A 12,566-nucleotide genomic window follows, 5' to 3' on the forward strand; every position below is an offset into this window, starting at 1 on the left:
CACTACTTTTAGTACGAGGAAGCGACGAGCTGAGCCGTCACTCGGTAACGGGAGTATTTACATTTTGCACGGACGTCAAGTGAAAAAACGCAGCTCTGCTCTAAATTCAGGGATGTTTTCACATCACCGACATTTGACCCTTCGCCGGTTAAACATGTCGAGCGTTCAGCGTTGTGGCTGCTTCAGAATATCCTTTAAGCCCGAGACTGTGGTAAAAACGTTGAGCCAAACAACAGAACATTTGTACTTAATGTGTTAAATTGACTTAATTAGGGATAATCTGACAGCAGCGGGGATGAGAGCAGCTGTGTTGTGTATCCTATATAAGCCTGCAGCGCCAAACGCAAAATCAACTCTTAACATGTCGGCCTGTCAGGCGGATAAAACGTCCTCACAAATCCGGATGCACATCAGTGAACTACTTCTTTTTTTAACTGAACACAATGCAAACGGCTGTCTTTTAGAGGATTGTGTTCACTTCTTAAGCCAGAAACTGAATCCTTTCCTAATGAGATGCTTTATGTTTTATATTTCATAAGGTTTTCCCAAAAGTGGGGCAAAACTTTCTTTTGATGAAGAATAAAAGCACAGCTTTATCGATCGAGTGTCACATCAGATTGGGAACATCAACTCTCTGATTTGCTTTTTTTTTATATGAGTAAATATCATCAAGCAGAGAAGCGTCGGGATCAAATAACTAAAACATAATAACTACACCTCATCTACTCAAGGTTTTCAGCATTTATTGACGCCGGTTATGCAACACATAGTGAGAGCTAATGGTTTTCAAAGAGCCGTTTTCATTTTGTTCCCCATTATATCTGAAATTATAAACAGTCGTCACTCAAAGCAACGGGATCTGCATGCCATAAGCCGCGGCCACAAAAGACGAGCGCATGCCGGGTTTCTGGATGGAGACGCTGTGCAGCTGCTTCTTGGCGAAGCCTGGAAACACTCCTCTGCTCGCTGACGGGCTGATGGAGTCGATTCATTGTGAGACGAATCACTCCGGAAAATTCACTCTCTCCTTGCTTTCCAGCAAAAAAAAAAAAAATAAAACACCAATGAATATCCATCCATTCACGTTGTTCTGCTGATCAAGCAGTCAAGAACATTTTGGTGAAGGGATTATTCTATTTCACTTTATGAATCCAACATGAGGATGTACCCGTTGGCAAAAGGCCAACTGTCAGAGGCACAACACAACAAAAAGGAAGAGCGATGAAAAAATATTGCAAATAAAGAAAAACGTTGCTTGAAATGTAAGTTCCCCGTCCGTCTGACAGGGTGGTTATATCCCAGTGATGCGACTGCCACATCTGAGAAAAACAAATTTGCTGCAAAGACAGACTGACGGGACAGATAGAGACTCCCACCCAAACGCCAGTGGATAGTGAACGCAAATGTCACGCGGGGTTTTTCAAGAAAAATGAATCCATAATGGAATTGCCACTTTAAAAGCTGTATGGCTCAACAGAGCCAGTAAATCTGCTGCTGAGAATTATGTCTCTCCAGACTTGTATTTCCAGTCGGGGGGGGGGAAATATTAACAACATGTATGAAGTCCAGTTTTCATGAGAGATGACATTTATGAGTATAAAGTCACAGCGACCTTGATAAGCCATCATTTTAAATGTTTATCTCTGAATGAGACATAACATCTCTTTTGGATAAATGTCTCAATCTCGACTCCTCAGCTGTGTAGAGGGAAGCCGACAGGAAGTAACCGCCTCTGGTACAGTTAGAGTAACGGTAACGCTCCACTACTACACACAACGCATGCTCCCACACAAATTATTGCTGACTTTCCACGTGCCTGCCGGCTCCCGAACATCTGCCCGGTGCCGCTGCGGCGCACGGATCATTCCTGGCCGTCATTTAACGTTTCCTGCTTTGCATGCGAGCTCGGCTCTTTGGGTTGCACTAAAACATTTTACGTTGTTTTCGCTTGACTGATACAGACCTAATTGCGCTGATCTTCCTTTGAGGTTTTTCTTTTTTCTCTTCCCCCCACTGGCTTTGTAAAGCCTTTCTTCCCGTGTCCATGACAGCGATGCTACTCCAGAGCCGAATGACTCACTGCTTTATTGAGCTATTCGGGGCTTTATATGGGAGTTTTAATCTTTCATGAATCTGTGGCGGCTCCGATGCAAATGATGAAACTGTAGCAGTACAGTCATTAGAAGTGTTATAATTCATTATCTAGGAACTGTGTTTATTATATCTTCGTTTAGTGAGCGTGTGGAGGGTGGACGGTCAACAGGATCAAACATGTTCGGGTGTTAAAAGTACAATTTTTGATTGAAAGTGATGGGATTAGGACAAGAGAGCACACACACACACACCCACACACACTCATAATAAAGTACCTCTGGCAGGCCCTTCCCTTCCTTCTGCATGAAGTAATTCTTCTTGAACTCATAATAGGTGTTGTACTGATTCCAAGACTGCAGAAAGTCAAACCTACAGTGGACAGAGAGGGAGTGACGTGAGAGGCGAGCACTCATAAAAGATGGAGGGAGAGGATGATCAAGAGGCGCAGCAGCATCTGAAAGGCAAAGAGTTCCGAAAGCAAAAGGCCTGATCGGAATCCCGGATTGATCTCGGGCCGGAATCGCTTACCGGGGGTCGTTCTTGGCGCGGACGCTGGCCTCGAACTTCAGGCCGTTCCTGGCGACGTACTCGGCCAGCTTGTCGATGACCGGCTGGATGTCGGGCGGCGGCGGGATGATGGCCGGTGCTGCCGGCGTGTGAACTGGAGGCTCAGCTTTCTGGCTGTTGTTTTTTTTTTTTTTTTTTTGGAGAGGAAATTCAAGAAACGATCACTCCTCATGCCTTAAATCTGATAAACACTCTCTGCACCGTTAATTAAAACTAAAAGACACGAAGCAACAAAAATTAAAAAATCCAGATCATCGAATATGATCAACACCAAAGAACCTAATCAAGATTCCATTAAATCAGATTCGTGTTCCTGATAAAGCACAATGAAATTAGATTTTAAATGATAATGAGGCCATCGTAAGGAAGAGCGTCTCCCTCCTACCTGGTGTCTGGCGCTGCAGAGCTGGGGGCCTGGATGGGAGCTGGAGCAGGAGCTGGAGCTGGAGCTGGAGCTGGAGCTGCCACCGCCTCGGCGGGAGCGGCGGGAGTCCCCAGGTGCGGCACGGCGGCTTCGGCGGAGGTGGGCGGGACCATGACGGCCGGGGGCATGCCGCTGTAGTATGCGGTCGCCTCGATACCCGGCGGGGGCGGGGCCAGGCAGAACGACCCGTCGGGGAGCATGTAGTAGCCGTAGTACATCGCCGCCGCGCTCGCTGTGAACAAACCAGGAGAAAATCATCACGCGGGAGCGGGACACCTTCCAGGTGTAAATTAGCTGTGCTTGATGGAGAACAAACAGTTCTGTCGATTCGACCAGGATGTATGGATGGACACGCTGCTCTGAGTGCGGCGTACGGACCAAACCGCTCATGAATTAATTAGATAAACAGGTCCGCTCAGAAAAGCGGTAACAAATATCAGAATGTAAAGAAGAGCCCAATCACTCACACTCGGTATTTATTCAGACAGACATCCTGTAAATTCATTCATAATGTATGTGGAATGATGTGGCGTTTATAACAGTAAAAAGTTGACCGTTTCATTCATTTCACGCCCTTGCATCATGAAATCGCTCTATATTAACCTCGGTAAAGAACATCAAGAGGTTAGAGGAAAGTCGTCTGCCTCAGCAAATGGAAACTGTCAGACTGGGCTTGTTTAGTGAGCCTATAAATAACACAAATATCATGCTGTTGAAATTGGGTTTTTTAAGGCAGGGGGAAATGGAAAGCCTGGTGAAAAATATAGTCCTTTATGACCGCGGTACGTTTCTCTAAAAATGTTTTAATATAGCATATTGACCCCCAAACCCATAATTTGCTTCTATTCGACAAAATGGGATATTTGGAGACATTAGTAAGACTTTAAACTCTGCTGGAGAGGGAGGACCCAAAAAAATTCTGAGGCTAAAACATCAATACAGCTTCAGAAGCTCAACAGAGAAAACATTTATTATAGAGATCTGAAGGGCTTTAAAATACTGTTTTATACACACTTTATTTCTATGTTCTGATGCATCCTATTAGACCAATTAATTTAATCTGAAAGAGGACAGAAACATAAATCAGAACGAGGTTTGGGTCAGAAATAAGGTTATTTGGAATATCGTGACAAGGCAGGGTTTGTTTTCCCAACGACCTTTTTATAGAAAAAGGGGGAAGACGGGAGTCGGAGGGGGCGACGCAAGGACAGGAGCAATATAAATGGTCAGTGTCACGGCGGAGACAGTGTGATATTAACACATTACTCACTGAGCTGCTTGACTTTGATGACACATCCAATTTTCTCAAGTCAGGAGAACTGAAAGCCGAAGCGAGCGGCTCTGATTAACGCACTCCTCTTGCGATGCACGATAAAGACTGGAGGTGCAGTAAGCAGGGAGCCAAAACCCAAAACCCAAATACAGCGGAGTGGCAGGCCAAACAGAAAACAAGATGCTCAATACGATTTCACTTTGAAACGCTGAACTCGCCGTTTTGCCACTGACGGTCCATGGATCTGAACAGCTGTTCATCATATCTCGAACTATCAGAAACACCGGATCACCTGCAGTCAACATAAAAACAAACTGCTTCCGTAGCTCCTGCAATGGCGCGGCGCGCCGAGTTAAAAGCGCTCGTGCCTTTACTGCAGCTGTTTCTTGTGTTCTGGGTTGTTTGTGAAATGCGTGGAGAGCAACAGTCATTGCGTGCAGCGCGGCAGATTTTACAGCGAGGTGACAGCAGCTCCTCCACCTGTTGCGCCGCGTGCGCCGTCTGCGTCGGCGTCTTTGTTCTGCGCCGTGCGTTCGCGCGTCAATTAAAATCGGTCGCTTGTACCGGGATCCCGACGGCTGAATTCAAACTGTATCGGGAAGCAGTTGCTCTTGAAAAATGCGACGGTGCAATCGGAACTATGAAGGAAAAAAAAAAGAAAAGGCGCTTGCTTTATTTCCATGCACGACTCCGACGGAGGAGGTTTTATGCGAATCGTGACACTGCAGCAGATGGTAACACAGCGTGAAGAAATGCTCCCATTAAAAATATCCGTGAAAGACAAAACAAAACAAACATGTTTATCATTACAGACACTCGTTACTTGAGTCACTTTAAGAAGGTGGTACTTTAGAAATACCCCCCCCAAAAAAAATGAAAGCAAAATTAAAAACTGAAACATAAGCATGAATGATTCAACACGTTTTAATGGCTGCTCCCTGTTTTCCTGCTCTGACTGTCACCGTGACATTTTCATGCTGTAGCTATTGTGGCTTTTTCGGTTATTTTTGTGAAACCCGCCCTACGTCACTGTCGCTGCTTCACCGGCTGGATTAACCTCTGAGACCCCCTCAGATTATTGCCACACTGCGGAGGTTTGCACCTCCTGCCCACCTGTCTCTTAATCCCAGTCCCTGCAGTAATGTTCTGCACTAAACCGCTCAAAACACGTTTCAGTGAAATTCCAAACCGTGAGGTTAAGTCACGCAACGTCGCTCTCGTTAGTCAGCCGGATCGAAACGGGATGAATACACACACGATTCAAACACTTCGAGTGTGAGCTATAAGGTGACGCCTGGAAGGATGTAACTCGCCGTGAATAGAACGTACACCCGGCCTTGTACTCTGAATTTTTTTTTAATCAATATTAACAAAATGCTCGTGTCGTTTTGATCCATTTCAAAAGCAGTAATCTTTGACACTTCCTTGTCTGGGTGTGCAGCAGTGACGGTTAACAGCAGCCTGAGAGGCTCTCGACAATCTTCAGGTTCTCTTTCATAGCATTCGTTTCGTGTCTCACATTGGGAACGCCTACAGCGTGACCTCATCAGAAGCTCCTATTGCACTCCGCCAGCCACCATTGGCTGGAGTCAAGCGCGTCAGTGTCAGGGAGGGTGGAGACCCTCCCCCTATAAATAGTCCTGACACTGCGCTTCCCGTCATTCTAAAACCTCTTCTCGCTACGAGCAGAAGTTCCGTACCTCCTCACTTGCGCTAGCTGTTTCACCGGGACCTAGCTTAACCGTCCACAGAACGAGCGAAAGACTCGGTCGCCGGGCGCTGGGTTCTCGGCCTGACACAGAAGCCGAGTGATACTGCTCAGACTAGCCTGTCTCCAAACAGTAGTCTGAGCCGCTGGCGAAAATAGCAATATTTTCAACGGCAGAAACAACCGAGTGGCAACACTCCCGAGTAGCAATACTCAGGGGCATTAGCTTTACCAGCTAACACTGAGGAAGAGTAGCAATACTCCCGCTATAAGCCCCTGGAAGTCGCAACACTTCCACCTTGCTCCCGCTACCCACTAGCCTAGCCAGGTTAGCGTTAGCCGGTGCAGCATAGCCCGCTTCACAGCTTTGCAGCTGCAGGTGAGCATGGCTAACGCCTTAGCCGCCACGGAAGCCGAGGCTAAACCAAAGGCGCAAGCCTGCCCCTGCGGTAATAAAATATCGAGCTGGGACACTCACCCGATGTGTGTCGTGTGTCTCGGCTTGAAACATGCCCAAGCCGCCTTTGAGTCCGCGGAAGAGTGCATCCACTGTGTTCGCCTCTCCCTCAAAGTGCTTCGTCGCCGCCTGGCTCGGTTAACGAATTTGTCCGGTGGCGACCCGGTAATGGCTTCCACCGCAGCAGGGCAAGAGCCGACGGATCTCATGGAGGTGGCCCCCGAAGCTGAGGCTGGACCCAGCTGGGGGGACCAGCTCGACTTTATAGATCCGCTGCCCATTGACGACTCCAACCTCACGGCAGGTCCGCTGGGTTACGTCGTTGAAGTGGCAGACAGCGGCTCTGACGGAGGATCGGATCTCCTCATGACAGATGAGGAAGATGATGATTCTCCACTGGCTCTGTCGGGCCGGGTTGCAAAACCCCAAACCACGATGACAGCTCCGGCAGGAGACGGGGATTCCACTTCCCCGGTGATGGACTTGGACCTGCAGGACGTGTGCAAACGCGCCGCGGTTAAGCTCCACATCCAGTGGCCTGAAACGCAGCCTGACGTGACGCGCTCCCGTTTTGATGGGAAAAGGTTGCCGAAGGTGAAAAGATCAGGCAAGCAGCTGCTGCCGATTTTTCCAGAGCTGCTGGATGAATTCACTGTCTCGTGGCGCGACAAGCCATACAGGGAGAAACACCCCGTGGCAGGCAGCTCCGTGCTCGACTGCGAGGGGATGGAGAATCACGGTCTCCGTAACATCCCTCCGGTGGAGCCCGTGGTGGCGGCTCATCTCCACCCGAAAACATCACTGTCCTCGCCGGGGTGCACACTCCCAAACAGTGCAGACCGCTTCCAGTCCAGCCTCACGGAGAAGGCGTACAGAGCGGCGGCACTGACAGCCCGGGCTGTTAACGCAACCTCCCTCCTGATGGCTTACCAAGCGGAGCTGGAGGAGGAGATGACAGCCGCGCCAGACCCGACACTGTGGGAGGAGATGTGCATCATCACCGACCACTGCCTCCACCTGCAGAAGGTGGCGATCCAGGCACAGGGCAGAGCGATGGGGCTGATGGTTCTGCAGGAGCGGGCGCGCTGGCTAAACCTCACCACCCTGACGACGAAGGAGAAGGAGGATCTCCTCGATACTCCTATTTCGCCGCAGGGTCTCTTCGGCTCGGCAGTAGCCTCCATGCAGAAGAGGTGTGAGGAGAAAAAGCGGGAGGATGAAGCCTTGAAGCTGTGTTTGCCGAGGAGGGCGCCGTCCTCCACGCCTCCAGCTCCCCGCCAATCCTATGCCAAGGCAGCGGCTCGGCCACCACCACCCGCTTTCAAGGTCCCCAGGGTGCCGAAGCCTCAGCCTGCACCCCAGGCCCCGCCGGGAGCGCAGCCTCCGAGAGGCCCGTGGCAGAGGAAGGCTTCCACACGGGAGGGATCTCAGCCTGATCAGCCTCCCTCCACCTCCACTCAGGTGGTGAGGAGGAAGAAGCGGCTGGCCTAGCCTCCCCAGAAGTTGGGAGCGATGTGGCCCGGCCCCCCTCTCCGGCCCCGCTCGCTCCGCCGGCAGCAGCGTTCACGAGCAGGTTCACAAAGCTCGGTTCCGTTTGGCGTCTGGATGTCGGGATGTTCGACCCGGCTCAGCGCCCCATAAAGAGGAGCAGAGACAGCGTCCAGCAGGTGGAATCCCCCAGCGGTCCACAAACACGTCTCACAAGCGCTTCTCAATGTTGTCAACATTGTCCAACATTAAACATGTTTCAACTGTCGCATCCAGGCACGTTGCCGAGGGCGCAGTTACAAAAAATGAAAAACAAAACAAAAACTGTGTTGAAAAACAAAACTTGTCATGTCCCGGAGGGAGTGATTCCTCTCTCCGGCACAGACGGGCCTGTGGCGCGAGTCTCGGCTCGCGCATGCGCAGTACCGAACAAGCAGCTCCGCGCGGCGATGCCGCTAGAGGGCGCCGGTACTCCATGCATGACAGATTGGCCTGTCAGCCCGCTGTCACTGAAAATAGCAGGCTGGTCAGAGTGCACAGACTCGGAGTGGGTTATCAGGACACTGAGCAGGGGATACCGGCTCCAGTTTGCTGTAACACCTCCGCAATTCAGGGGAGTAATTCAGTCACAAGCTCACGGCGACGCCGCTCGTTTTCTGCAGGAAGAGATTTCTGCTCTGCTAGAAAAAAGAGCTATAAGAATTATTTCTCCCGAACACTGCCAGAGTGGGTTTTATTCAAGATATTTCCTGGTTCCCAAGAAGGGGGGTGGCGGCAAACGTGCAATTTTAGATCTCAGAGATCTAAACAGTCACCTCAGGAAATACAAATTCAGGATGTTAACGCACGCCTCCCTGCTGCGTTTTCTGCGACCGGGCGATTGGTTCACCTCAATCGACCTCAAGGACGCCTATTTTCACATCCCAATTTACCCACCACACCGAAAATATCTTCGGTTCGCCTTTCAGGGGACAAGTTACGAATATCTAGTCCTCCCATTTGGTCTGTCATTGAGCCCGAGAGTGTTCGTGAAGTGTACGGAGGCGGCGGTGGGACCCTTGAGGGGGCGGGGTCTCCGCGTCGCAACGTACATCGACGACTGGCTCGTTGCGGCATCCTCCCACCAGGAGGCAGCAGATCACACAAGGCAACTCACGGCACACCTGTTGAATCTAGGCTTCAATTTGAACCTGGAAAAGAGTGTTTTTCTTCCTTGTCAGAAAATCACTTTCATAGGCCTGTTAATAGACTCAGCTCAGGCCAGAGTGAGACTGACTGGAGAAAGGCTACAGGTGCTAAGAGACTGTTTATCCCTTTTTCAAAGGGGAAAATTTGTGTCTCTCAGGCTTTGCCAGCGTCTGTTGGGACTGATGGCCTCAGCCCTGGTGGTGGTGCCAATGGGACGCCTATATATGAAGGGAATGCAGCGTTGGGTGGCTTCTCACAAGCTGGACCCACGCCGTCATGGCGCACGCAGGGTGCGAGTCACTGTGGCATGCACAGCGGCCTTAGTCCCATGGAGAAGCACAAACTTCCTCACTCAGGGGGTGCCAATGGGAGTTATTACGTGCCGGAAAGTGGTCACGACAGACGCCTCCCTAGTGGGCTGGGGTGGCGTGTTCGAAGGGAGAGCGGTGAATGGGACATGGGCTCCTCACATGCGCTCATTCCACATAAATTATCTGGAGTTGATGGCTGTTCAACTGTCCCTGAAACACTTCCTTCCTCTCATGAGGGGACATCATGTGTTAGTCAGGACGGACAGCACCACGGTGGTGGCCTACATCAACAGACAGGGCGGCCTGAGGTCGTTGCAGTTACACATGCTGGCACACAGACTGATTGTCTGGAGCAGCAGACACTTCCTGTCCGTGAAAGCTACTCATGTGCCGGGGATTCTGAACTGTGGAGCAGATCTCCTGTCCAGGGGAAACCCCCTTTATGCAGAATGGAGGCTTCACCCAGATGTGGTGAGCCTGATTTGGGAGCGTTACGGGCGACCATCAGTGGATCTCTTTGCAACGTCAGAGAACACTCACTGTCCCCTGTTTTTCTCGCTTCACGACCAGAATGCACCTCTGGGGGTGGACGCACTGGCTCACCAGTGGCCTCACACTCTCCTGTATGCATTCCCCCCGATACCTCTGATTTCTCCTACCCTAGTCAGAGTGAAGGAGGAGGGCTTTACGATGATTCTCATAGCGCCTTACTGGCCAGCAAAGCACTGGCTGGCGGAGATAACTCAGCTCCTGTATCAGGAGCCTTGGCCCCTGCCAACCCGGAGGGACCTGTTGTCTCAGGGGCGCGGAGAAATATTTCATCCTCACCCGGACAGGCTGGCTCTGTGGGCTTGGCCTGTGAGTGGTTTAATCTGAGGACTGTGGGCCTTCCCCTGAATGTGATTGAGACCATTCAGAGTGCTAGGGCCCCGTCAACGAGGACCCTTTATGGGAGAAAGTGGTCGGTTTTTGAAAAATGGTGCTCAGACTCGCATCAGGTTCCCTTCCAGTGTTCTGTGACTGGGATCTTGTCTTTCTTACAAGACATGGTGGATAAAGGAAGAGCTTTCTCCACCATAAAGGTCTATCTGGCAGCAATTTCGGCTTGTCATATTGGCTTCGAGGGGAAGACAGTAGGTCAGCATCCTTTGATCTGCCGTTTTATGAGGGGCGCACGCCGTAAACTTCCGGTGTGCAGATCTCTGGCACCATCCTGGGACCTCCCCTTGGTGCTTGATGCCCTCTCAGACTCACCTTTTGAACCCCTGGAACAGGTGGATTTGAAATTCGTGGCCTTGAAGACGGCTTTACTGCTGTGTCTTGCTTCGGCTAAACGAGTGGGTGAGATTCAGGCTCTGTCGGTACACAAAGCGTGCACGAAGTTCTCCTCAGGGAATGCAAGAGTGACTTTACAGCCCAACCCAGCATTCATGCCTAAGGTGTTGGGATCATGTTCTCCGATTGATCTCTTGTCCTTCAACCCACCGCCATTCTCCTCCGATGAGCAGAAGCGGCTACATATGTTGTGCCCGGTGCGAGCCTTAAGGGTCTACATAGACAGGACGAAAAGCTGTCGGAAGAGTGACCAGCTTTTTGTGTCTTGGGCTAAGAGCCGACTGGGGAGGCCGGTCTCGAAGCAACGGCTTTCTCATTGGATTGTGGGGGCTATTGCCTTGGCTTATAATGCCAAGGGACTGCAGCCTCCCGAGGGCCTGCGTGCGCATTCTACCAGAGGTCTCACGACTTCATGGGCACTTTTCAGAGGGGTCTCCGTTGAGGAGATCTGTGCTGCTGCGAGCTGGGCTTCCTCACATACTTTCGCCAGATTTTACAGGCTTGATGTGACGGCTCCAACATTGGCGCATTCAGTGCTTAATTTGGCGCAGCCCCAGTGATGTTGGATTTGGGGTGCTCATTGCCTCGTAACATCTGCACAGCAATCCGGGAGTCAGGATTTTCCCAATGTGAGACACGAAACGAATGCTATGAAAGAGAACTTTAGGTTACTTACGTAACCCCGGTTCTCTGAGTAGCATGAGTGAGTGTCTCACCAGACCACCCTCCTTGCTCTTCGTAGCGAGAAGAGGTGTGTGTCTTTAGAATGACGGGAAGCGCAGTGTCAGGACTATTTATAGGGGGAGGGTCTCCACCCTCCCTGACACTGACGCGCTTGACTCCAGCCAATGGTGGCTGGCGGAGTGCAATAGGAGCTTCTGATGAGGTCACGCTGTAGGCGTTCCCAATGTGAGACACTCACTCATGCTACTCAGAGAACCGGGGTTACGTAAGTAACCTAAAGTTTTCAAAGCATAGCATATTAAAATTGATCAAATTCTTTATGGGAGAAACCAAACACCTTTCAATTCGTTGCAAAGTTTGCTGTTAAACTAAAAATGAGTCACAGAAGAAAAAAAAAACACTTTTTTTCTGAACAATCAAACCGTTCTGAAGCCATGCAGAAGCTTTGCCTCAGTGACATTCTGCTACATCTGTATTTTTTTTAATGTGTGCATTTGTTCAAGCTTGTGAAAATGTGACTCTTGAGACTATGTTGGGAATTAACTGACATCGCTGTCAGTAAATTGTTGAAAATGAATTTATACACTAAGAAAGGGGCATTTCTGCTAAACGTTGAACACAACATTTATTCTGAAACCAAAATTATGATTTAAAAAAAAAAAAAAAGTTGCTCACGGTCAGTGGAGTACTGCGCCGGTGTCGTCGCTGCAGCTTCTTCTGGTTTGGCCGCCGCTGCCGCTGCCGCCGCCGCCGCCGCCGCCGTGCCGTTTCTTTCCTGCTGGGCTTTTCGTACCAGAGCTGCCAGCGGATGGTCGGGGTCCATCACTTTCAGAGGCTGGAGAGAAACAAGGCCAGTGGTAGAGGAAGTAATGAAACATTTTATCCACACTAGGTGTGTTACACCACAGATTTCTTTCTTTTTTTTTTTTTTTTTTTCCAGAATGTCTTCAACATCTTAAGGTGATCTTGACAATTCTAAATACCGGTAATCACAATTTGAGGCAGACAAAAGTAGAAAAATATGTTGTTCGGTGTTA

The 12,566-nt window shown here is 50.1% G+C and overlaps 1 protein-coding gene across 1 annotated transcript in view; it reads right to left on the bottom strand.

Moving 5' to 3' along the window:
* The window catches only part of sfswap (splicing factor SWAP), a 44,870-nt gene that overhangs the window by 20,946 nt on the left and 11,358 nt on the right, over positions 1-12,566 (bottom strand). Inside the window, exons 7-10 of the mRNA XM_030084592.1 lie at positions 12,205-12,364; positions 3,047-3,317; positions 2,623-2,775; positions 2,370-2,463 (exon numbers count right to left, since the gene is read on the bottom strand). Coding sequence (XP_029940452.1) covers positions 2,370-2,463; positions 2,623-2,775; positions 3,047-3,317; positions 12,205-12,364 — 678 coding nt within the window. The remainder of the gene's footprint in view (positions 1-2,369; positions 2,464-2,622; positions 2,776-3,046; positions 3,318-12,204; positions 12,365-12,566) is intronic.

The sequence above is a fragment of the Salarias fasciatus genome (assembly GCF_902148845.1).
Source record: "Salarias fasciatus chromosome 7 unlocalized genomic scaffold, fSalaFa1.1 super_scaffold_4, whole genome shotgun sequence".
NCBI classification, from domain to species: domain Eukaryota; kingdom Metazoa; phylum Chordata; class Actinopteri; order Blenniiformes; family Blenniidae; genus Salarias; species Salarias fasciatus.